This window comes from Stenella coeruleoalba, assembly GCF_951394435.1.
Source record: "Stenella coeruleoalba genome assembly, chromosome: 2".
Classification (NCBI taxonomy): Eukaryota; Metazoa; Chordata; class Mammalia; order Artiodactyla; family Delphinidae; genus Stenella; species Stenella coeruleoalba.
This window is the reverse complement of record NC_137147.1, coordinates 42,442,127-42,469,377: the sequence shown is the minus strand read 5'-3', so window position 1 is coordinate 42,469,377 and position 27,251 is coordinate 42,442,127. Positions and strand designations below refer to the sequence as shown.

Here is a 27,251-nt window from a genome sequence, read left to right as displayed (position 1 = left end):
TGAGAAGAAAGTGTATTCTGTTGTTTTTGGATGGAATGTCCTATAAATATCAATTAAGTCCATCTTGTGTAATGTATCATTTAAAGCTTGTGTTTCCTTATTTATTTTCATTTTGGATGATCTGTCCATTGGTGAAAGTGAGGTGTTAACGTCCCCTACTATGACTGTGTTACTGTCGCTTTCCCATTTTATGGCTGTTAGTATTTGCCTTATATATTGAGGTGCTCCTATGTTGGGTTCATAAATATTTACAATTGCTATATTTTCTTTTTGGATTGATCCATTGATCATTATGTAGTGTCCTTTGTCTCTTGTAATAGTCTTTATTCTAAAGTCTATTTTGTCTGATATGAGAATTGCTACTCCAGCTTTCTTTTGATATCCATTTGCATAGTGTACCTTTTTCCATCCCCTCACTTTCAGTCTGTATGTGTCCCTAGGTCTGAAGTGGGTCTCTTGTAGACAGCATATATATGGGTCTTGTTTTTGTACCCATTCAGCCAGTCTATGTCTTTTGGTTGGAGCATTTAATCTATTTACATTTAAGATAATTATCAATATGTATGTTCCTATTACCATTTTCTTAACTGTTTTGGATTTGTTATTGTAGGTCTTTTCATTCTCTAGTATTTCCTGCCTAGAGAAGTTCCTTTAGCATTTGTTGTAAAGCTGGTTTGGTGGTGCTGAATTCTCTTAACTTTTGCTTGTCTGTAAAGGTTTTTATTTCTCCGTCAAATCTGAATGAGATCCTTGCTGGGTAGAGTAATCTTGGTTGTAGGTTTTTCCCTTTCATCACTTTAAATATGTCCTGCCAGTCCATTCTGGCTTGCAAAGTTTCTGCTGAAAGATCAGCTGATAAGCTTATGGGGATTCCCTTGTATGTTATTTGTTTTTTTCCCTTGCTGTTTTTAATATTTTTTCTTTGTATTTAATTTTTGATAGTTTGATTAATATGTGTCTTGGCGTGTTTCTCCTTGGATATATCCTGTATGGGATTCTATGTGTTTCCTGGACTTGACTGACTATTTCTTTTCCCATATTAGGGAAGTTTCCAACTATAATCTCTTCAAATATTTTCTCAGTCCCTTTCCTTTTCTCTTCTTCTTCTGGGACCCCTATAATTTGAATGTTGGTATGTTTAATGTTGTCCCAGAGGTCTCTAAGACTGTCCTCAATTCTTTTCATTCTTTTTTCTTTTTTTTTTAATTAATTAATTTATTTATTTTTGGCTGCATTGGGTCTTCATTGCTGTGCTTGGGCTTTCTCTAGTTGAGGCAAGTGGGGGTTACTCTTCTCTATTGTGAGTGGACTTCTCATTGCGGCAGCCTCTCCCATTGCAGAGCACAGGCTGTAGGCACACAGGCTCGGTAGTTGTGGCGCATGGGCTCAGCCACTCCACGGCATGTGGGATCCTCCCAGTCCAGGGATCAAACCCATGTCCCCTGCATTGGCAGGCAGATTCTTAACCACTGCACCACCAGGGAAGTCCCCATTCTTTTTCCTTTATTCTGCTCTGCAGTAGTTATTTCCACTATTTTATCTTCCAGGTCACTTATCTGTTCTTCTGCCTCAGTTATTCTGCTAATGATTCCTTTTGGAGAATTTTTAATTTCATTTATTGTGTTGTTCATCATTTTTTGTTTGCTCTTTAGTTCTTCTAGGTCCTTGTTAAATGTTCCTTGTATTTTCTCCATTTTATTTCCAAGATTTTGGATCATCTTTACTATTATTACTCTGAATTTTTTTTCAGGTAGACTGCCTATTTCTTCTTCATTTGTTTAGTCTGGTGGGTTTTTACCTTGTTCCTTCATCTGCTGTGTGTTTCTCTGTCTTCTCATCTTGCTTAACGAACTGTGTTTAGGGTCTCCTTTTTGCAGGCTGCAGGTTTGTAGTTCCCATTGTTTTTGGTGTCTGCTCCCAGTGGGTAAGGTTGGTTCTGTGGGTTGTGTAGGCTTCCTGGTGGAAGGGACTAGTGCCTGTGTTCTGGTGAATGAGGCTGGATCTTGTCTTTCTGGTGGGCAGGACCGAGTCCAGTGGTATGTTTTGGGGTGTGTAATCTTATGATTTTAGGCAGCCTCTCTGCTAATGGGTGGGGTTGTGCTCCTGTCTTGCTAGTTGTTTGGCATAGGGTGTCCAGCACTGTAGCTTGCTGGTCGTTGAGTGGAGCTGGGTCTTAGCATTGAGATGGAGATCTCTGGGAGAGCTTTTGCCATTTGATATTACATGGAGCTGGGAGGTCTCTGGTGGACCAGTGTCCCGAACTCAGCTCTCCCACCTCAGAGGCACAGGCCTGACACCCAGCCGGAGCACGAAGACCCTGTCAGTCACACAGCTCAGTTTGGTACGAGGGATGCTTGCTAGTGAATTAAGGTGCGAAAGAGACACAAGGCATAAATACCAAAGGTGTTGTGTGTGGTGCCAACTCTCTGGTTCCACCCTTTCATTAGTTTCTGCCAAACTTTTCTAGCTGTAAGTAACCTATGGTTGCAACTCATCTATGATTTGACAAGTGGAGTTGCACCCCATCCCACTAACTCTTTTCTCAATACATTTACTGTCATTAAATCTGATGTGTAATCTACTGTTCAGCTATTCCTCATCCTGATACAAATTATATTCATTAAACTGAAGCCACTCTCAGCTTCGGCATTAGACACAACACACTTTTTATCTGCATTATTAAGGTTTTTCTCCATCACTTTAATTCTAGACAATCAACAGAACAGTAAATCAAGCCCTGATTTCTAGCATTTGCCCATTTCTATGGTATAATTATTCCCACCATAGCCAATTCTAAGCTATCAGTATGACATCACTGAATGCAGAGTTGGGAAAAGAGACACAGCAGACCACCATTATATAGCACTTCCACCATACAGACACAATAGATGTAAATAACCTCAAGAGCACAGAGAGAACTAAAATGTAGTAGAATAATTAGGAAATGAAAAGTTTTGAGTATGTTTACTTCTATTTTTAATATAATTTATTTAAGTTTAATTTTACCTTAATAACTAAATTAAATTTATTTAAATGTAAGTTTAATTTATGTAATAATAATTTGATTTTTAATAATGGCTGGATTTAACAATTGGTTTACAAAATTCCTGAAACTTTAACAATTGTCTCTTGCAATTCAGTAAGTGCTAGCTCCAGCATGGGGCTCCCAAAACTGTGAGAGGGATTTGGGTCCATACATTAAGAGCAGCATTTTCATAGAGCAACCATATGATCCAGCAATCCCACTCCTGGGCATGTATCCAGAAAAGATAAAAACTCTATTTCAAAAAGATACATGCACCCCAATGTTCATAGCTGCACTATTTATAATAGCCAAGACATGGAAGCAACCCAAATGCCCATCAACAGATGATTGGTTCAAGAAGGTGGGATATATATATATATACAATGGAATGCTATTCAGCCATTAAAAAGAATGGAATATTGCCATTTGCAGCAACATGGATGGACCCAGAGAATATCATACTAAGTAAAGCCAGTCAGACAGAGAAAGACAAATATTATATGATATCACATATATGTGGAATCTAAAAAAATAATACAAATGAATCTATGTACAAAACAGAAACAGACACAGAAGACAAGCTTATGGTTACCAAAAGGGAAAGGGATTGGAGGGGGGTGAGGGGGGGATAAGCTAGCAGTATAGGACTAACAGCTACAAACTACTATATACGAAATAAACAAAAAGGATTTACTGTAAAACACAGGGAACTATATTCAATACCTTATAAAAACCTATAATGGAAAATAATCTGAAAAATACGTATATATCTGAATCACTTTGCTGTATACCTGAAACTAACACAATATTGTAAATCAACTATAATTCAATTTTTAAAAAGAGCAGCATTTTCACAACCAAATACAGATGTGGGTTTAATTCTTGGCTCTGCCACTTGTTGAATGTATGAACTTGATCTTAAATTTCTTCATAGTTAAAATGGAGAAAACATTACTATCTCTTAGGGTTACTGGGAGGATTAAATCAGGTTTTCTGTAAAACAATGAAATTAGAGCATTTTCTCAGGTCATATACAAAAATAAATCCAAAATGGATTAAAGGGGCTTCCCTGGTGGCGCAGTGGTTGAGAGTCCGCCTGCCGATGCAGGGGACACGGGTTCGTGCCCCAGTCCGGGAAGATCCCACATGCCGCGGAGCGGCTGGGCCCGTGAGCCATGGCCGCTGAGCCTGCGCGTCCGGAGCCTGTGCTCCGCAATGGGAGAGGCCACAACAGTGAGAGGCCCACGTACCACAAAAAAAAAAAAAAAAAAAAAAGTCTACAACTAACATACGTTGGTGAGGATGAGGAGAAAAAGGAACTCTTGTACATTATTGGTGGGAATGTAAATTGGTTCAGCCTCTGTAGAAAACAGTATGGAGAGTCCTCAGAAAACTAAAAATAGAGCTACCATGTGATCCAGCAATTCCACTCCTAGGTGTATACAAAGAAAATGAAAACACACACCCCAATGTTCATAGCAGCATTATTTACAATAGCCAAGATATGAAAGCAACCTAAATGCCCATCAACAGATGAATGGATAAAGAAGATATGGTATATATTGATATATAATAATGGGATATTATTCAATCATAAAAAAGAATGAAAGTCTGCTGTTTGCAACAACATGCTTAGACCTAGACGGTAGTAGGCTTAGTGAAATAAGTCAGACACAGAAAGACAAATACCATATGTTATTACTTTTAAGTGATATCTAAAAAAATAAAACAAATGAATGAATATAACAAAACAGAAACATACAGAGAGAACAAATTAGTGGTTACTACTGAGGAGAGGGAAGGGAGAGGGGCAAGATAGGGGTAGGGGATTAAGAGGTACAAACTACTATGTGTAAAATAAATAAGCTACAAGGATATATTGTAGAGCACAGGGAAACACAGCCATTATTTTATAATAACGTTAAATGGAGTATAATCTATAAAAATACAAAATCAGTATGTTATACACCTAAAATTAATATAATATTGTAAATCAACTACACATCAATTAAAAATAATAAATTAAAATCAATTTTTCTATGTTAGCATCATAGCCGATACCTGGTACATATGAAACATGCAAGAAGTGTATGTTATTTTTGTTGTTGAAGAATTTTCTCATCATTGAGCAATGTAATCAGTTTCCAGGGAAGATGATCAAATCCTCTTCTCTGAAAGCTTACGGAAATGGAAGAGATATCCATATGGAAATCACTGTGGGAATGAAGCCAGGGATGAGTGACCCCCTAAGTCTTCAAATCATTATCCTTTCTATCACTGCTATCTAGTGTTATGGGAAGAAAAGAAAAAGAGGAAAGAAAGAAAAGAAAGAAAGAAAGAAAGAAAGAAAGAAAGAAAGAAAGAAAGAAAGAAAGAAAGAAAGAAAGGAAGGAAGGAAGGAAGGAAGGAAGGAAGGAAGGAAGGAAGGAAGGAAGGAAGAAAGAAAGAGAAAGAAAGAAAGAAAGGAAGGAAGGAAGGAAGGAAGGAAGAGAAGGAAGGAAGGAAGAAAGAAGGAAAGAGGGGGGAGGGAGGAAGAAGAGAGGAAATAAGGAAGGAAGGAAGAGAAAGAAAGAGAGAGAAAGAAAGAAACAAAGAAAGAAAGAAAGAAAGTCCAATCTTTTCTTCCCTATGCAAGTAGCTCAGTGATATTAAAGGACTAAGTTTATTTTCACTTCAACCCAGATATTTATTTCTTTGGAAAGAAAGAGAGAACAAAGTTTTGGAAAATGGAAGAGGGATAAAAATGGGTGTAGGAGCTAATAAAGCAAGAGAAGCTGCAAAGGAGGAGAGTTAACAAGTGAGAACTGGAACACTCATACACTGTTGACAGGAATGGAAACTGGTGCAACTGCTATGGAGCACAGTATGGATATTCTTCAAAACCTTAAGAATAGAACTACCGGGCTTCCCTGGTGGCGCAGTGGTTGAGAGTCCGCCTCCCCCGGCACGAGTTCGTGCCCCGGTCTGGGAAGATCCCACATGCCGCGGAGCGGCTGGGCCCATAAGCCATGGCCGCTGAGGCTGCGCATCCGGAGCCTGTGCTCCGCAATGGGAGAGGCCACAACAGTGAGAGGCCCGCGTACCGCAAAAAAAATAAAAAATAAAAAGAATAGAACTACCATATGATCCAGCTATCCCACTTCTGCATATTTATCCAAAGAATACAAAAACACTAATTTGAAAGCTATATTGCATTATTTATAATAGCCAAGATATGGAAACAACCTAAGTGTCCACCAACACATGAATGGATAAAAAAGATGTGATGTATAGATATACAATGGAATATTAGACATAAAAATGATGAAATATTGCCATTTGTGACAACATGGATGGACCTTGAGGGTATTATCCTAAGTGAAATAAGTCAAATGGAGAAAGACAAATACTGTTTGATTTCACTCATATGAGGAATATAAAAAGCAAACAAACAGGGCTTCCCTGGTGGTGCAGTGGTTAAGAGTCTGCCTGCCAATGCAGGGGACACAGGTTTGAGCCCTGGTCCAGGAAGATCCCACATGCCACGGAGCAGCTAAGTTCATGCTCCATAGCTACTGAGCCTGTGCTCTAGAGCTTGCGAGCCACAACTACTGAAACTGCATGCCACAAATACTGAAGTCCACGCGCCTAAAACCCATGCTCCTCAACAAAAGAAGCCACTGAAATGAGAAGCCTGCGCACCTCGATGAAGAGTAGCCCCCACTTGCCGTAACTAGAGAAAGCCCACACACAGCAACGAAGACCCAACACAGCCAAAAATAAATTAAATAAATTTTTAAAATAATTTTTGTAAAAACAAACAAAATAAATGAACAAACTAAATAAAAACAAACAAGTAGATAAAGAGAACAGAGTAGGGGTTACCAGAGGGGAAGGAGTTGGGGGGAAGGCAAAGTGGGTAAAGAGGATGAACTGTATGATGATGAATGGAAACTAAATTTCTGGTGGTGAGCATGCTGTAGGGTGTACAGAAGTATAAATACAATGTTGTACACATGCAACTTATGTAATGTTATAAACCAATGTTACCTGGATTAAAAACAAAAAGAAAAAATATGCAACCCAGTAGGATTGAAAGTTGGTCCTAGGGAAGCTGACCAAGAGAGCAAGAGAGCCACCACCTGATTAAGAGGAGACTTGGGAAAGGGGAACTTGAAAGAGCATCACCTGAGTGCCCAGGAGTCACGTGAGAATGACTGCTGCCTGCCTGCAGACCAGCTGCCCTGCCAAGAACACACTGCTGAACCCAGGCTTGAGCCGCTTGATCCTCCTGTCAGGGCCACCCACCAGGACTTTGTTTTGTCTGCATCAAGGCCTCAGCCTGACTGGCCAGCAGCAGTGATGTCTGTCCATGCCGTAACCTTGCTTAGTCCCCTCTGAATACCCTGTGAGCTCTCCACACCATGGCCAATGCCCCAGACCATTCTTAAGCCCCATGAGGGCCCCACAGAGTGCGTGGTAGTGTGTATCTGGTAGGCACACAGAGCAGGGGGTGGGGAGGCTGAAGGAAACAACCTAATGGCCCCCGAGCTAACCCACTCTTAGCCATTAATGACACACTAGTTATAAAAGGTTTTGTTCCCTATAAGGATAATTAAGATCCAAAGATTTTCAAGAGTGACAACTGATGCAACAATGTCTCAAAGTGAAAAAAATGAGGTCAAGAGCAAGAGTGGATACACTGGCCTCCAAGAATACTCTGTATGGGTAAAAATTATATCCTAACTTACAAATGGAGAAACTGAGGCTGAGAGAGGTCAAATAATGCTCTCAAGTTCGCCAAGTTAGTAAGTGATACAACCAGGGTTTGAATCCACATTTTTCTTTTTTTTTAACACCTTTATTGGAGTATAATTGCTTTACAATGGTGTGTTAGTTTCTGCTGTATAACAAAGTGAATCAGCTATACATATACATATCTCCATATCTCCTCTTTATGACTCCACTGCTCACATACACACATCTTCTGAAATCCAAATTCCTCTTGAAACCACATTGGTCTTTAAAATTCCACCCTTTTCTTCTTCATCAGGTTCATTTTTAGTTGTACTATCATTTTAGTTAACAGAAATTTTTAGGAACTAGTACCAATCATACCAGTCTTGAGTTGTGTGCCATTTAGAGTTAATGAACAGAGATTAGACTACTTTCTTAGCTTCCTGACATTTGCTTTGCTGAAGTCCAGAGTACGGTTAAATAAGCCCAGCAATCCCTCCTACCTTAAGATGAAATGGACATTGCCTCTTACATTTCAGCTAGCAGTTCTGCCTTGTTTGGATTTGCAGTTCCTCTTGTCTCCTTCATCTTCAGACTTTAAAACCGTCACCAGGGCAAGACAAAAGCTTAGGAGCTGCTCTGCTCCCTGTCACAACTTCATGTGACCACTGGGAACTACATGGGACCTGGCACTTGTTTAGTGGTCTGAATATTTTTTTTTTTTTTTTTTTGCCACACTGCTGACTTGTGGGATCTTAGTTCCCCGACCAGGGATCAAACCCAGGCCCATAGCAGTGAGAGCACTGAGTTCTAATCACTGGACCACCAGGGAATTCCCAGTGGTCTGAATTTTGGAAGGATTGTTCACATCTTCCACACGCCAAGACCTAGGAGACATCACTTCTGCTTCTTTCTATTTTTATTCCCATTTAATACTCTATACCTAGCCTCAACCTAGGAGGCTGTACTGTCACTGAGGTTACAGCTACCTTCCTACACAAATGTCCTTCAAAGCACATCTGCTTCATTGGAAGAAAGATGCCCTTCTGTAGCAGTCACTGCTGGTGGCCTAGCCAACAGCCACTCACTCCTTTGTTGATAGAACCCCAATTCTATCCAAATATCCCCTCTTTGGTGCAGGATGTAGATTCTGACTCATCTAAGCCAATAGTAAGCAAACCTTTTCTATAAAGCACCAGACAGTAAATATTTTTGGCTTTGCAGCGCCATAAGGTCTCTGTTGCAACTACTCCACTCTGATGTTGTAGGGCAGCAGTCCCCAACCTTTTAGGCACCAGGGATCGGTTTCGTGGAAGATGATTTTTCCATGGATGGGGGTGGGGAGAGCAGGGGATGGTTCCGGCAGTAATGTCAGCAATGGGGAGCAGCAAATGAAGCTTCACTCGCTCACCCTCCACTCACCTCCTGCTGTGTGGCCCGGTTCCTAACAGGCCGGACTGGTACCAGTCTGCGGCCCGGGGGTTGGGGACCCCTGTGGTAGGGTGAAAGCAACCATAGGCCATAGGTAAAAAAAATGGGTGGGGCTGTGTTCTAATAAAACTTTATTTAAAGAACAGGCATCAGGATGAATTTGATGTATACTCTCTTGACCCCTAGATTAATGCAATGGGACCATTGTAGTTCTATTTCTTTTGCTAGTGATTGGTTTAGACATGAGCACATGATATAACTACAGACAATGAGAGATGAAGGAAGACCTTTGAGCAGCTTTTAGGAGTCTTCCTTCTTTTAAAAGATAGTAAGGAAGAGATGATCCCTCTTTTCTGCTGGCCATTATCACATCAGGATGTGATACCTGGAAATGTCACAGCCATTTTGAGACCATGGAAATTTGGGAGCCATTCTGACCTGTGGGACACCCAGATGTTCCCCTAAGTGTGAACAGGGAACAATGATATCTACCTATGAGAGCTAAATGATGCAAAGTAAATCAAGCGCTTTGCAATATGAGTACAGAGCAAGCACCCAGCAACAACTGGTGGTAATTTTACTCTACATTTATGTGCCCCTAAAAATGCTATGTAAAAGGTAGGTGTTCAATAAAAAATTTGAAGAAGTATGTACTTTGATGTTTTTTCTCCCAAGAGCAGGGCTGGATTTGCCCTGTTCTAATCTGCTCTGACTGGGACTCTCCCGTGATAAATGGCACATTCACGTGGCTCTTCTTTAGGATTCAGCCTGTGATCCTTACCTGAAGGGAGCTGGGGAGTGGCTTCCTTGGCACTTTGCTCTTACGAGCCACAGGGAAGTTCTAAAATTCCAAACTTCTTATAAGCACAGATAATAACCATGGAAATGATCTGAGTAGCTGGATTCACAGTAAGAAGACCTGTCAGTAAGATTACACACACTAGCCAAGAGTGGCAGAGTCCATCCTCATTCCTCCTCTGCAGTAGGTAACAGCCAGGTGGTTTTACTTTTGAGGATACTAAGGCAGAGACAGATGAAATGCCCTTGTCGCTATCATTAAGAGTAAAAAAATAATAATAATAAATTAAATAAGTAAACACTTTAAAGCACAGCCAAAACTAGTCTAAGGATCTAGAAAATTCTGTCCTTAATGGAGGACAGAGAGGACCAACCAACTGCAGCTTTAATGAAAGCAGACACTATAAAATTCTAACTCCTTTTTAAAAAGACCTCTAGACCCCTTAATCTCCCAAGTAAGGCTTCCTCAACTTCCCATATAAAAAGTATGCCCATTGGCCCCTTGCCCCTCACAGTGTGGTCCACAGACCAGCAGCATAGACATCTCCTGGAAGCAATGCAGCATCTGAGACCTCTCCTCAGACCTACTGAATCAGAACCCACATTTTATCAGGATCCCCAGGTGATCTGGATGCACGTTAACAGTCAAGAAGCACGCACCTGCTTTTTCCTAAGGATTACGCTCAGCTGTATAAAATGACTGTTAAGACATTCAGGACACAGAGAAGTTGGATATAAAATTGCATGAGGCTACTAAGTCGTACAAAAGACTCACAATTTCCAAGTTCACATCTTAATGCTACTGCCTTTATACTAAATGTCCTGAAAATAGTCATGTTGTGAGTTTTTCTTTCCTAACAGAATTCCATAATTATCCTGTTCCAAACATTAAAATATATAATTAACCTGGGGAAAAATAACCCTTAAAGGCAAAAATATAGGAAAGACACAGAAACCTTACCTACAGCTTGAAGAAGTAATATCTGAAAAGTGAAAAACTCTGATCAATTATTTGTGTTGTCTCTAAGACAGGCAATCACTTTAAATCTCCTCACACTACACTCTTTAAACCGAATGGTTAATGGAGTGTTGGGTGGACAACCACTGGGTCATGCTGGAAAAAAAAAAAGAATGAATCAGCAAAAGCCACTAGAAATCCTTGTCAGATTTTTAAATAATTCAACTATTGCACTCTCAAGAGCATCTAGGTCTTCCAATTTGTGCTGGGCAGTGGATTCCCTCTCCTTACCTATAGTCTTACTGGGAATTCCCAATGTATACAAGCTCCTTGAGAAAATACGGAGGAAAGGACAGAACCCAGGAGTCTTTCTTACCAGGTCCCTTGCCTTCTCTGCCTGTTGAAGTCGACCTAACCTTCAAAATCTCATATAAATGACCTTCTGCTTCACTTTGCATGTATATACCTACACATGTAAAGTTACAATAACCCTATGAGCTAACAGTTATGATGCCCTTTTTCAGAGTTAGGAAAACCAAGGCTCAGAGAAGTAAAAGATTTGTCCAGAGTCAATGGCAGCAAAGAGAAGACTTGAATTCAGGATGTCGTGACTCCAAATTCTAGGCTTTCAACTGTCGCCCTGCATGTTGTCTCTAATACTTTCCATGGTTCCCCTTGGTTGAAACTACTATTTCAGGACTTCCCTGGTGGTGCAGTGGTTAAGAATCCGCCTGCCAAAGCAGGGGACATGGGTTTGAGCCCTGGTCCGGGAAGATCCCAGATCCCACGGAGCAACTAAGCCCATGTGTCACAACTACTGAGCCTGCGCTCTAGACCCCCACGAGCCACAACTACTGAGCCTGTGAGCCACAACTACTGAAGGCCACGCGCCTAGAGCCCATGCTCCGCAACAAGAGAAGCCACCGCAATGAGAAGTCCGCGCACCACAACGAAGAGTAGCCCCAACTTGTCACAACTAGAGGAAGTCCACACCCAGCAATGAAAACCCAATGAAGCCTAAATAAATAAATAAATAAATAAATAAATAAATAAAATTACTATTTCACCCTTATGTACTTTCAGAGCATTTTTTCCACAGCATATGTCACTTCCTGCCTCACATTATAGAGTTTCGTCCCCATGACTCATATGCTCCTGGAGAGCTGACACTGTGTTCTGCTCATCACTAAGGATCTAGTAATAATTTATAAATAGAAAACTGAGTTTTCCTCAGTTCTCTGGGGTTTGCCTTCCTAGAGGAAGTGTCCCTGGAAGCACACCCCTGAAAATGCAAGTGGTCACCAAGCTGGTTTTGATTCAGCTAAGTTGCAATAACCACCATGACCACGACCACCACCATCTGCCCCACCTTCATCCGCGTGGGGTCACATGACTAGTTTTCACCAATAGAATCTGAGTGGAAGGAAAATGAGTCCATTCCAGGCTGAGGAATTACAAGCAGGCTTCCCTAAGTTTCCTCTTTTTCCTGCCTCCTGGCTGGATGCAGAGGATCCACTGAGGTCACATAGGCCCAAGAAGATAGTGGAGACACTTGGTGGAGGTGTAACTAGTGACAGTGGAACTGTGAAGAGGGGAAGTAATAAATCTACTGTTAAGCCACTGAGACTGGAATTGTTTGTTACAGCAACTGACCTTCCCTGACAGATACATCCCCATTTATCCAAAGTCTACCATTCAGTTCTTTCAGTTAACATGTATTCTTTTACAATAAAATGCTTCCAAACAAATTAAGTCTACAAGGTATTCTTTGAGATAAGGAAGACATTACTGAATATTCTTTTAATAGAGTGTTGGAGCCCCTGAGAATTATCTGATTCCCTTTAGGGCTCTGAATCACCTTTGGACTCTTTCACAACTCTTTAAATTGCAGATAACTGATAGCCATACAAATAATTCTTCTCTAGACGAGAAAATTAATTGTCCAGTGGAGAAACAGCCCTCATACCTCGGAAAAAGTCTGTCATGCATCCATTTGTAAATTTTTTTGTTGTTGTTGTTTAAAAGTTTGAGTTTATTTGACAATACACAAGTGATTTGCAAATTTTATGGTTTAGTTGGAGCAAAATTTGAAACAGTCCTTGACTCCACGTAAATTTGTGATTCTTTGATCTTTCCTTTGAACAAGTTGTGGCATCCGCCTGGTTCCTTTATTAATTAATAAGCTTTTAAAAATCTTTGACACATGTTCATTTTATATCAAGAATTATAATTATATCTTCTTTAAAAATATATTTTTGGGGGCTTCCCTGGTGGCGCAGTGGTTAAGAATCCGCCTGCCAATGCAGGGGACATGGATTTGAGCCCTGGTCTGGGAAGATCCCATATGCCGTGGAGCAGCTAAGCCCATGCACCACAACTACTGAGCCTGCGCTCTAGAGCCCGCAAGCCACAGCTACTGAGTCCGTGCGCCTATAGCCTGTGCTCCCCAACAAGAGAAGCCACCACAATGAGAAGCCTGCACACCGCAACAAAGAGTAGTCCCCGCTTGCTGCAACTAAAGAAAGCCCACGCAAAGCAACAAAGACCCAACACAGCCAAAAATAAAATAAATAAATAATAAATTTATTTTAAAATAAATAAATAAAAATAAAAATATATCTTTTAACAACTGTGAATTATTGATGGTCCCTCAAAGTCTTTAAACCATGTTCTTAAAGAAAGAGTGTTCTGATATAGTGAAAGGGATTAAGAGAAGACTGAAGCCTCTTTGGATCCCAGGGTAGTCCTGGGTGGCCACTACCAGTGCTGAAAGGAAGGGTGGAAAGCGAGGATTATAAGGATGATGACCAGGGAGAAGGAGGAAGAAAATAGAACACAACAAACTTCCCCCGCATCATGATTTTTTCCATGGTTTTCCCCTACCTCCTTTTCATTAGTGGATTAAGTAAATGAGTTGTTTTTAGAACTATCTGTGGTTTCTGTGGCTCAGCCCTGAATAGTAAGGCCTACCTAGCAACAGCTCTTCACTTTAGCTCTGTGTGCATGGCCTCCATCACCCACCCGCTTCCCACATGGCAGGGCTCAGAAGCCCAAGGTCGTGGTCCTGCAGGATGTGCAATACTTTATCAAGCTTGTGATAAACAAGGTGGTAGTTACCCTGGTGCCTGTGGCTGACTTCATATCAAACCTTATGCTGTTGGAAGCTGCCGACATTACTTGGAGCATTTATCCCCAAGGATTCATCAAAGCCATCCTGTTCCAAACAGTTGCTGTCCTCTTTCAAGAGGAGCAGCTTGAAATTCAAATCCCATTATTTCAGAAAGATTTCAGCCCTGCAGGAAAACTTAGAGGTGGAAAGCATAAATCACAATTCCCTCAGCTGTAAACACTCCTCTGTTTTAAATTCTTTCCCTGGGTCTTGATAATCTGGATGTTTGTAAAGTTTATTTTAAAGATTCTTCACATGAATTGAAACTGGGCATTCTTTGTTGGACACATATCTATATTTTGTGCCAGATTCTGTGGAAAAATCTTTCTGTCCAACAGAAAATCAGAAAAGTTCTTAGTTGGAAAATCAGAACTCCGTGGTCGTTAATTCTCAAATGCTGAAATGAAATGAACTGGCTGACTTCAACCTCACCTGATCACTAAGCTAAGCTTTGAGGATTTAGCATCTTCTTTTTATGATCTCAGTAGAGAGGGGGAAATTACTGAATTGCTCTATTTTCTGAAATGCAAAAGTTAAGTGCATTCTTTCTCTGATCCAAATTAAGGAAGACAAATCAAACTGGGGAGACTACAAATATTCCAGATTCTTAACACAGCAGACCTATAACATTGGATTAATTCACTTTAGCATCATGTAACTTCAAATCAAGAGATAAGGACACTGTTTTCACTACTTTCTCAATTTTGTTTTAACATAATTGGAAGCTTTTTTTCTTTTTTTTTTTTGCGGTACGCAGGCCTCTCACTGTTGTGGCCTCTCCCATTGCGGAGCACAGGCTCCGGACGCGCAGGCTCAGCGGCCATGGCTCACGGGCCCACCCGCTCCACGGCATATGGGGTCTTCCCGGACCGTGGCACAAACCCCTGTCCCCTGCATCGGCAGGTGGACTCAACCACTGCACCACCAGGGAAGCCCTGGAAGCTTTTTAACATCATCTTTGTTTACTTTCCTCTGTATTTTTCAAAGACGACAATTTATACTCAGTTTCTTCATTTCTGAAATTTTTTTGCAGTCCTCTCTGTATTTCTTAATTCCCAGAAGAGCCTACTAGATGTTTTCATATGTTACTAATTCCCCAGCTGAGCCTACGAGTGCACTGTGATTACAAAGAAATTAGTTCAGAGTACTCTCCTCAGATATAATGTGCCTTATCAATGTTTATATTAACTGTAGCTGATGAAGAGATTATTTTCTCCCTTAGTTCCAAGAATCCTTTTTTAGCTCTCCAAAGGAAAAGTGACTGCTGAATTTTCACATAAGAAATTCATTCCTAATGAATGAAATGTGATTTTTTTTCCAATTCTCTAATTCAATATAGTTTAATCATGAAAATACAGATAAGGGCTTCAACTTCTGGAAAGCATTACGTCTATTATCTCACACAGATCATTAACAGAAATAAAGATGAATGATGTGAAGCTGAGATATTTGGCTTTAGTTCCAGAAGGCTCTTCCTAAATCAACAAGTCCAAATTTACTTTTTTTTTAAACCTTTGATACAAGAACCTACGATCCAGGGCCTTTTAAAGGGCCTCAAAGACATAAAAAGAGAAAAAATTTGTTCAAAACAGAACCCTAAAACATTTAAAATACTATAAGTTTCTTCCAGCCAGAAGTGAGATACAAAAAGACAACTCAGTTCTCTGACTCAGGGAAGCAATGATCCGGTGGCAAAGCGAATCAGGTTTAATAAATTTCTCACTTCCATGTAGATGATGCCATGGCTGCTTTTATTCTTCGGCAGAAGCTATCAAAGGCCTTATCGCTATTAAGGCACCTAATTAGCTATTTGGAAGTTTTTTAAATGATTGATCACTACGAGAATGCAATCATTTGATTCTCACTGATTCAGATTCGAAGGTAATGAAGGTAGCTGGCCCAGCATTTTCAAGGTCTGCTCATTAAACGGTGTAGAATCACTCCAAGCTCATTCTAAAAACCCATTCTAAAATGTTAGATTGCTGCCCACAAAAAAGAAAAGGTAGTTACTCAACACAGTGCAGGTGTTAGCTAATGCGATGACGGTAATCATTTTGCAGTATATAAGCGTATCAAATAAACACGTTGCACACAATGTTATGTTAATCAATACAGCTGGAAAAAATAAAATAAAACATTAGATTATGTTCCAGAAAAAAACCTAGCCTCAAAATGTTATCTATGGCCGATGACCTGAAGGCATGCTATAATTAGTTCATTACTAAAGGCTTTGTAGATGTAAAAACTATTTTGAAGTAAGTAGAGAGAACCAGAGAAAGTTAAGATCACATGAAGTCCTACCTGTCATGTGATATTTAAGTTTAATCTCAGTTATAAGCATTATGGGGAACCCTCAGCACCTGATCAGTTACCATTTTTTCCACAAATCCAAGTAACTCCATTTAACATGCCCCTTCCCGTCCCGTCCCCTTCAGGTCCAGCATGGCTACCAGCTGGAAGAGAACCCCCTTTTAATCAATCAACAGTACTCAACGCTGAGTACTAGATATTGTGCACTTCCAAAAAAGTCCTAAGCAAAATGAGATGGTGGAGTGGAAATGAGCCCTACTGCCGAGAACGGCTGGGGGAGTTTCACAGGGGAGGACTGAGTGGGAGTTAGGGTTGCCAGGAAAGGCTTCAGCGAGAGCCAGGGCGGGGGGTGGGGGCAGACAGACAGAAAATGGAGAAGACCATCCCAGGAAAAAAGAATAATGGTAGAAAAAAAATGCCAGGTCCGGAAATGTCTGATGCATGTTCTGGTGACAGTGATTACAGCCCGCTGAAGGCAGAGGTCTTGGACAAAGCAGTCGAGAGAAACGAGAAGGGAAGACAGACCCCAGACAGACCCTGGAGGTCCTTGAATATATCAGGGGTGTATAAAAGAAACAAATACACTTATAAGAAATGCTTCCTACCCATGAACTGTTGAATCCCTGAGTTACCTGATGAAAATCTCTGATTCCTTGATTTTATATTCAATCTCTCCTTCACTTCTGCTGTGGTGTATTTTTAATTCGCACCACCAATCCTCTGAATTTCAAAAATAGCTCTGGCTTCCTGAGGCCAGTTTGAGAGGTTGGCAGTTCTTTGAGATCACACAGAACCTACTACTAAAGTACTGGAGAGACCCAGCGGCACAAAGATCAATGTTTTAACAACGAAGACTGATTTCCCTTCCTCCACACAGGAACATCCCCAGGGAAGGTTTATGAATAGGGGAGTTAGCTGCAGATGGGGCTGTGGCTGCCACTGTGCTCTCCACTAACTCTGTTCTACTAGTTTCCCTCATTAGCGTTTGAGACTTAGAGTTGACTCCTCACTAGTTTTCTCAAAAGAAATCTTTGGAGGAGAATAAGGGAATTTGCAGTGTCCCACAGCTGACTTGGGCAAAGGGAACTCTGTGTGTGTGTGTGTGTGTGTGTGTGTGTTAATGATCTGAGTTCTACCACTCTTGGAATTAATGAATTTCAAAGCCTCAATTCCAGTCTGCCTGAAATTCTTGGTGCAAAAGTCCTGCATATAGCTGTGAAAAATCATTAACTGTCAGTCCTAAAAAGAAAATTTAACACAACCCACAAAGTCATCCATGCCATCAATCCTTTCCTCCTTCCAAATGACTTAACATTTCCTATGCTGAAGGAATATAAAAGTTTGACTGTAGCCATTATACATAATTGCTCATCAGAAGTGTCATGAACACCAAAATGAAAGAAAAAAACCCAGAATACATTACATTCTTTTTAGGCCAGAACCTGGTCTTGTTTAGCCTTGGCCAGCTATCTTTTTGATTTTTGGTTCAAGACAGGTGTCCTCAGAACATATCTGCGAGCACGGTTGGAAGTGGGCAGCAGGAAGGAAGTCTATTCACTTTTATGTATTTAACCTACTTATAACCTACCCCAGGCTAAAAAGAGGATTTATGGCTTCTAACAAAAATACCTACAATATAACAGGTTAAAAATAAATAAATGGAAAACTCAGGAAATAAATGCATTTAAAACCTAAAATCCTGAGTTTGTCAGATTTTTCACCACAGGCATGGGGACAGATTTTCTCCCCTAGAAATCTCCAACTACTGCTAATCTGCAAGTAACCAACAGCTCAAATGGAAAGATCTATGAAGAAATGATTTCTTGGACTTGGAAGGCATCCTGCTCTGCAGACCTAACATCCCTTAAGCACTCATTCTCCTGAGGTGGGGAGAGGCAGGGATCACAATCTCTAATTTAAACTTTGGCATCAGTGTGTCCTGCCTAATGTGGAAAAAGGAGGTCTACACCCGAGTTCTGCTCCTCTTGTCTCAGAAAAATAATTCAGTTCTTTCCAAAGAAAGAGTAAATGGCATTACTCTTAAACCCAGAAACCCTGGGTACCATCTGAGGACAGGAAGGAACTCCAAGTAACTCCAAGGCAGGTGCCTACTCAAGGAAACTCACATCTGGAGGTGCTCACTCATTCCAGATGCAGAGGTCAGGGTACAGACCTCCATGGTACAGATGTAGAAGTCTGTCATGTTGAGGCAGGAGGCAGACAGGCCCCAGGTAAGACACTTACAGCTGGCCTCCTGTTTACATTTCATGAAGCAGGAAAAAGTGGGCTTCAGGCCAGACACTCACAACTAGCCTCCTGTTTACATTTCCTGAGATAGGAGATAGGTGGGCTCCAGGTTAGGCATTTACAGTCAGCCTCCTGTTTGCACCCCAAAATGGACGTAACAACTGAAACAGGGTAAAAAGCCAGGCTTTGTCTCTTGTGGACGCCTTAAGATAACAGTTGTGGCAGAAGCAGAGAGGAGCCAGACCTTGTTTGAGTAAAGGATCAAGAGGCCATATACTTCCCATCCTTGGGGCAAGGGAGACACTACACACGCGCAGAAAGGCTCCTTGCAGGTCAAAAGTCAGGGGACGATGCCAGGCCACAGCGAGACTTGCTTCTCCCAGACGCCTTCACGTCAAGATCTATCTTGGCTGAAAGGTGCGTGCGCACCTAAGGGGAGGGTCCTGAGACAAATTAGCCAGGGGGGACAAAACAAGATGATTGGCCAGAAGGAAGACAAAGACCTGGAAAACTGCCCTTTTATAAAGAATTTAAGTATTTCCCAAAGGCGCGACTCTCTGAGTTTGCCCGTGCATCTTTCCACATGTACTTTGCTTTTCCAATAAACTTTTTACTTTTCTCTTTACCTTTTGCCTCCTCACGTGAATTCATTCTTGACAAGGCAGGCAAGAATTAGGGATCCAGGTCCTAGCCACTGCCCCCTGTGGTCTAGTGGTTAGGACTCCCGGTCCGGGAACTAAGATCTTGCTTCCAGCTACCGCTCGTGCTGCATGCTGCAAGATGCCACTTACTGCTACGTGCATCCGAAATCAACATGACCATGGGCTTTCTGGGAAAACTAAACCATGGATATTGACTTTAATCTCAATATGACTGTAAAAAGCTGGATTTTTTTTTAAGGCACACTAATCCAATACACAAAAGATCATTACAAGCAATGTAAATCTTTACTTAATGGAGGTTCAATTCCTAGAGCACAGAACACTTCTGACAATCCTCTTTCTCCAGCCCCTTCACAAACAGAAGCTGCCTCACCCCAAGGGAACAACCAGCAGACCCAGTCTAGGGCAGCTGTGCTCCGTGGGTGGGACCCAGGTATCAGTATCTTGTGTCGCTCTCCAGGGGGTTCCAGTCAAGAGTGAGAACCACTGGTGAGGGGGCTTTAGCCAATCTGCCACTCACATCGTGCTGGTTACGTTGGATTAAGGTTTCTTTCCTTCTCCTTCCTGACACATATTTAACCACGTTAGCCCGGCAACTTCCTGAGCAACCTCATAATACACAGCTTAGCACGTTATATGCCAAAATACACTCACATTTGTTGCAGTGAAGAGTTGTTTGAAGTCTCACACTTCCCACTATCTTTTATGCAGCATCTTTTTCTTGCTGTCACAGCCCGTGTTGCACTATATTTAAGTGTTCAGTCTTAGCTACATGTTAAGTGTTCTAAAAGAACAAGAAGGATGATGGGGAGAAGAAAGAGAAGAGCTGACACGTTTGAGGACAAAGGCTCTGACTTTCTCACAGACCAATGCTCAGTTTCTCTGAGGCCGAACCCCCTCACCTTTGCCTACAGTTCATTCTACCTTTCTACCAATTCAAAACACATTCTCTTTCTTTCATATTAAAATCATCCTAAATCACCAGGTAATGAACCTGATAAATAATAATAAATCCACGATAACATCTTATGGGTTATCCTATCCAGACAGCAGATCTGCCTTTTTGTAAGGCCTTCTCAAGATATATTACTGCAATCCAAAGGAAGGTTCTTAATATTGAAGAGTAGGCACCATGTTCAAATGGGGAGGGGGATATAAATTAGAGATCACACAAGCACTCCCGAAGTCACACCCCAAAGATGGCTGCCCACTCAAAGAAACCCCCGGTTGTAAATGATGATTCAATTCCCCACTGTGTAATCGCTCAGCCACTGGCCTCACATCTATAGAACCATTCTCTGCCCCATGGCAATTTATCTCTTTACAGGTCAACCTCTCACTCTTTCCACAACATACAGCACACACTTAGCTCTATGAATGTCTGGTGAAAAACTAGAAACATGAATGCTCTTCATTCTTCTGCTTTCCACAAACAGCTCTATACTGTTAATTGAATACTTATCATGTTTTTTAAAGACCTCCAGAGAAAAATATTCCACTTCCTAAATCAGGAACCCCTCCCAATGTTAGATGCAGGCTTTTGAATAAAACGTGAAGACAGCTATAGTAATTCTGCACTTAACTAATTGATGGCTTTTGGAAGCCTTATCTATTCAGAACATCAACCAAACCATAAAGTGGCCAAAAAATGGTCTCTTCTTGGAACAATACCACCACCCTCGGGCCCTCATCCAGAACTCATGAATTCAAAACATATTTAAGATAAATATATTAGTTTAAGAAGATTAGTCACAGGATTCTTGGAAGATAAAAGAAACATGAATAAGAACCAGCCACAAGAGAAGTAAACAGAAAAACAGAAATCATAGATAAGTATAGTGATTGACACACGCCCCCATCCATTCCACCAGTCATGTGATCACATTCCCCTTGCCAGTGATTGTTTAGAAATGAGCATGTGACCTAATCCCAGCAGATCAGTGGTGAGAATTCTACTGGGGGATTCTTGGAAAGTCTTCCTCTCTCCTGAGGAAGAAACGCAGTAAAAAGACAGTCCTCTTCTTTGTCTGAACAATGTCTTGTCTAGGTGTGACATCTGAAACTGCTTCAGCCACTGCAACTGTACGGAGGAGAGCCTGGGGCCTAAGTGAACATCCCAAGGAGGACAGTGCAGCAAGGTGGAAAAACATGAGTCACTGATGACAGCTGAGCTACTGAGTCAACTGACCCAGGAGCTCCATCTCTGGACTTCTTGTTTTCAGAGAAAATATATTTCTTTACTCTTTAAGTCAACTTAAGGTTTCTGCTACGTATAGCTAAAGGCATCCTAGCAGATACAGAATGCACAGAGGAAAGAATCACCAGACATTAATTACCTTGCAAATGTTTAAACATTAAAATGGATATGTTGGGCTTCCCTGGTGGCGCAGTGGTTGAGAGTCCACCTGCCGATGCAGGGGACACGGGTTCGTGCCCTGGTCGGGGACGATCCCACATGCCGCGGAGCAGCTGGGCCCGTGAGCCATGGCCGCTGAGCCTGCACGTCCGGAGCTTGTGCTCCACAACGGGAGAGGCCACAACAGTGAGAGGCCCGCATACCGCAGTAGAAAAAAAAAAAAAAAAAAAAAAGATATGTTGACTCAACTTTGCCCATATTGATTTTATACTTTTAAAAGAATAATCGTGTGATTTATTATAGTGAAAGGATAAGAAGTGGTGTGGGGGGTCACAGTACCTGCTCTCTGTACAGGTTCTTACCAATAAATTTGAAAATAAACTTGTTAAAAAAAAAAAAGAAAATAAACTTGTTAGATCAGAAAAGAAATTGACTCTGCATATGTAAATAAAGAGCTTCCTATATGCTACTAGCACTTTACCAATCAATGCACCTCAGTCATAACATGGAACTTTCACTCCTGATTCTCTGTCCTCTATAGTTCAGTCCACAATCACACCTCCCAACAGCAAGATCAAGAAATTGGGCTCTCTCTCTCCAGAGCTTTACAAGCAATGTGTATGTGACAATACAGAAAACAGAAGTGCACAGAATTAAGCCGTGGATCTACTGCTTTGCCTCAGAAAGTCATCTAAGTTTTCTGCTCTTGTTACTGCACAGAAAATGAAACGATAATCTATTCAAAGAGTATGTATTATTTTTAGCCAATCCCAACTACCCACTTCAATCTGTTCATTTTTAAAGGTTTCTATGGGTTTTAGCATTTGCTTTGGAATACCATTCATATTGTAAAATAGGATGTGATAGTCTATAAATAAAAATAATCCACTTAAAAATAGGAATGAATAAGATGACCAATTAAAGTATAATTATATTAAACTGGATTACTTTTTAAAGGTCTCAATCTTTGCATTTTTAGTGATTCATTAAGAAAAAACTATAGTTAAGTTTACAACACTCACACTCAGACTACAGCTGCCACACAAGCTCTACTTCTAAAAGGAAGCTGCTCATGAAATACTTATTGAAATCTGTATTAGTTTCCTATTTTTGCTGTAACAAATTACCACAAACTTAGGGGCTCAAAACAACACAAATTTATTACCTTACAGTTCTGGAGGTTAAAAGTCTAAAATGGGTCTTGAGGGACTAAAAATCAAGGTGTCAGCTGGGTTGTGTTCCTTCTAGAGGCTCAAGGGGAGAATCCATCTCCTTGCCTTTTCCAGCTTTGGAAGCTGCCAGAATTCCTTGCTCATGGCCACATCACTCTGACCTCTGCTTCTGTCATCACATCTCCTTCTCTGACTCTGACTTGATACTTCTCACTTATAAGGACACTCGTGATCACACTGGGCCTTTGCAGAAAATCCAGGATAACCTCTCCCTCCCAAGATCCTTAACCTAATCATATCAGCAAGAGCCGTTATTCTTGGTACCACAAAATCCATCACAAATAGGGGAGGTTTCCCTCTATTGCACGTGACCTGAGAACATTTAGGAAACTGTATCAATGAACATTGATCCAGAAGTTGTCACTTATTTTGAGTTACTAGGAAATACTCCTGTCCCTCCAAGAAAAAGTTGGTGAGCTAATAAAATCCTAGACCCAGACACTACTACTCCAACCCAGTCTTCCCACAGTGGAAAAAAAGGAAGGGCTTGAAAGATTTGTTCCTTATTTTGGTTCCCACGAAAACGACAATGCTAAAAACATGTTGGCAAACTGAAGATATCAGGAAAAGAAGTGAAAGTAAAAGGTAGGAGACAACCAGGAAAATGGTAAGTTTTATTAAAAGGAAAAATCTGATATGAAATAAAAATTCAGGACTTGGGGAAATCACTTTAAAAAGCATAGCAAATCACTAAATTGGTATCACTAATTTAAGAAACCTTAGCCATGCATGGAGGCTGGAATCAGGAGGCAGGACAGGGGGACAGTAGGGCTATTTGTCCTGTGCCTCATACCCTACACACCTTAAAATGTAACTGCTATTAGCCAAAAACTGTTCATCAACAGGTGACTAGATAAACAAAATGTGGTATATCCATACTATTGAATACTACCCAGCTATAAAAAGGGAACAAATTACTGATACAGACCACAACATGGTTGAATCTCAAAATCATTTTGCTAAGTGAGAGAAGCCAGGTACATAAAGGTATATATTATACGATTCCGCTTATATAAAATTCTAGAAAATGCACTCTAATCTGTAGTAATATGAGTAGATCGGTAGTTACCAGGGATTGGGGACTGAGAGAGAGACAGACTGCAAAGGGCATGAGGAATCATTGGGGGGACAAAAGGGAAGTGATGGAAATACTCTGCATTTTCAGTGAGATGGAGGCCACATGAGTGTAGCCTCCATCTTGACAACTGTCAAGACTCGTCGAATTGCATACTCTGAGTGCAGTTTATCGTATATAATTTATACCTCAATAAAGTCAATTTTTTAAAAATTTGACTCTTCTTCAATGGTAAATTTGTGTTGAAAAAGGCTAGAGCCCAAATGATCATGTTACCCTTGAATTGTAACCGCTACAGATTTTTCTAAGATTCATAGCCTCTCCAATTGCTTATAATTATCATAAATGGTAAGCCAGCTTCCTAAGTGGGGAAAATTGGCTTCCTGGACCACAATCCAGGAATAGATGCCATATGGCCTCCATAGAGTACCTCTGTACAAAAGCAACCCTCTCTCTAGTAAAGGGGTACAGTCCCTAAATATTCACCCAACCCATACTTAAAAGACTGTCCAACTGTCCATGATCCATGATCCTTCCATATTATAAATCCACTACCTGAGGAGTCACTTGATGTGTAGATTTTTGTCTTTGTGTTTAACCTCTATAATAAGTTACATTGGTATTTTGTATTTTATTTTATTGATCTCAACCAGCTCATGTAGAACAGGTGCATTTCAGACTAAATATTTATTCACATGTTCCCAGGCCAGTGTTTGTGTTTGTTTTATAATATTTTGATAATATTTTGATATATTTATAAGCTTTTAGCAGTTTCATTTGATATGTTTTTTTTGTTTTTCGGGGGGTTTTTTTGCGGTACACGGGCCTCTCACTGTTGTGGCCTCTCCCATTGCGGAGCACAGGCTCCGGACGCGCAGGCTCAGCGGCCATGGCTCACGGGCCCAGCCGCTCCGCGGCACGTGGGATCTTCCCGGACCGGGGCACAAACCCGTGTGTCCTGCACGGCAGGCGGACTCTCAACCACTGCACCACCAGGGAAGCCCTCATTTGATATGTTTTTAAAGTAATTACTGCTCAATTACATGCCGGATTTGTTCAGGAAATAATTTAGTAAATACAGCGTTGTATGCACATGTATGATACCTTCTGCCTGTCCAGTGGAAGTCCATCCTTCATCACTTCCTCTGCTTACCATAAGCATTTTCCACAGGAAATCCCAGGTACCTTTCAACTACAACCTTTATGCCAACCTAGAGGGTGATAATCCCAGAATAATTTCTCAGTCACAGACTTCTTCCCTGAATTCAAGACTCAAAATCGAAGTCCATCCTGGACACCCCACAGGCTCCTCGTATTCAATGTGCCCGGAACTAGCTCATCATCTCCCCAATACGCCAAGTTCACGTCACTCTCTCTATTCTCTCTCTTCATCAGAGATATCACGCTCCACCTGTTCGCCCAGGCTAAAAACCTAGAAATCATCCTCAACTCTCTATTTTTCTTCATCCCCCCAAATCAGTTAGTACCCGTGACGAAAAGCTCTCAGGTTGGCTCCTTTTTCTTCATCCCACTTCCTCTGCCTTAGTTCACGCCTTCGTTCCTCACATGGACATTTCATTGGTCTCATAAGCGGCCTTTCTCTCTCCCCAGTCTCACGCTCCTCCCCTGTTCCTCCACTGCACTATCACTAGAATGGTTTTCATAAAGGACAAGGGAAAGCCTCTTGGCAGTCACCACTCTTCGTGATGCATCCTTGTTTACCTTACCTTTCCAGCCTTGTCTGCTGTTGTATCTCCTAGAGCTTCTTTTTACCCACTTACAACGTTCTTTGCCAACCCATCTGTATTATGCCATGCTCTTTCATCCCTCCAATGCCTCTGTGTATGTTCTGTCTTTGACCTCTTTCTCCTGCAAGCTATCTCCTATTTATATATCCTTCAAGTGACAGCTCTGAACTCTCCAAGCTACTCTAAATGGCCCCCTTCTACATTTCTGCTCTGGCCACCTATAACTCTACTTTTATTATAGAATTCATCCACCCTGCACTGAAGCCTTTACGAGTGGGCTCTGCTCTGATCAATAAAAGGCACTGCCTTGTTCTTCTCTGTGTTTCCAATGCCTTGCAAAGGAACGTAGTAGGTTTTCCATTTTTTGGATAAATTAATTAACCAAATCTAAAGGACAGCTCGTGAAAGAATTCTATAATGGAAGAGAAGATGACATTAAAGATCCTTATGCATGTTTCCTTAGTTTTAGAGATTAGGGAAAGGATTCCCCCTTTGACTGCAAACTTTTAAAGGTTTACCAACTTCAGTCTGAGCTTTGAAAAAAGCGAGAGAGCTTGTTTTAAACTACACAATCGTGTGATAAACAGATGATGCGACTTTCCCACTCCATACTCATTTTAATGCACTTACCCTTCCTCATCACTAATCTGAAAGAGTGTTCATGGGAGGAGAGGAGAACAATATTTAAGAAATCATATGTAATAAGATTCTGAATTGGAAGTTTCAACCGAGGCACCAGGATACACTAGTATGATATTCCAGAGCGAAGTCGAAGACCAACATCCCAATTTTCAATGAAATACTCCAAACGCTGGTTATATGACCCTTAAATCTAACCTCTGCTGTACTTAAGGTATAAATGGGCCTTTTAAAAACTAAAAGAGTTTCAGGGAGGAGATTTCTTTGGAGAAGAGGTCACTTCCCCTCAAGTCAAGAGAGTGAGGCCTCAAAGAATCACCCAGAGCATAATAGCCTCTCTCCAGAAAAAAGTAAGAGGAGACAGACAGAGGAACGTCCCTGCTGACAGGAAGAGAGTGTCAGAGTTGGGGTCAGCCTGCATCCGCGGAGACTCTCACTGAACATCCAGGCCAGGCACAAGAGAGAGTAAGCTTGGAGCTGTCTGGACACTAACTGCTGAAACAAGATTGTATTTGATGATGAAATGCAACCACGAGAACAAGCAGAAAAGTCATGGGACGGCTGCAAGCTCACCCAGAAGTGAAGGAAGGATTTCCCCAGGGAGGAAATTCTAAAAGGACAGAGGATGACAAAATCCATTTGTTTTCCGACTCCAGTCCGTTCACGCTGCTTGTGCAGCTGACTGGTTACACACAATTCCTCCCATTTTGGAAGTCCTCCCAAAGCCGACAGCTGTCCTCCAGCTGGGAAGGAAAGATGGAATTCCTTCCAAAAATTAGGTAACTGTGCTCTTCGTGGGCAGATGGAGACTGTCTGGAGCCTGAGTATTGAAGAGCATAAATATAAACATAGTGAAGAAAGAACTGAGAACCTTTTCCCAGCTGA

The 27,251-nt window shown here is 41.2% G+C and overlaps 1 protein-coding gene across 4 annotated transcripts in view; it reads right to left on the bottom strand.

Annotated features, from left to right (window-relative positions):
- Positions 1-27,251, bottom strand: part of ARMH4 (armadillo like helical domain containing 4) — a 148,640-nt gene that overhangs the window by 63,306 nt on the left and 58,083 nt on the right. Inside the window, exon 6 of one of the 4 annotated variants that reach the window (XM_079914449.1) lies at positions 5,972-27,186. The exons of the other annotated variants lie outside the window; for them this stretch is intronic. Coding sequence (XP_079770575.1) covers positions 27,053-27,186 — 134 coding nt within the window. The 3' untranslated portion in view covers positions 5,972-27,052. Of the gene's footprint in view, positions 1-5,971; positions 27,187-27,251 lie in introns of those variants that run through there. 4 annotated transcript variants of the gene reach the window in all.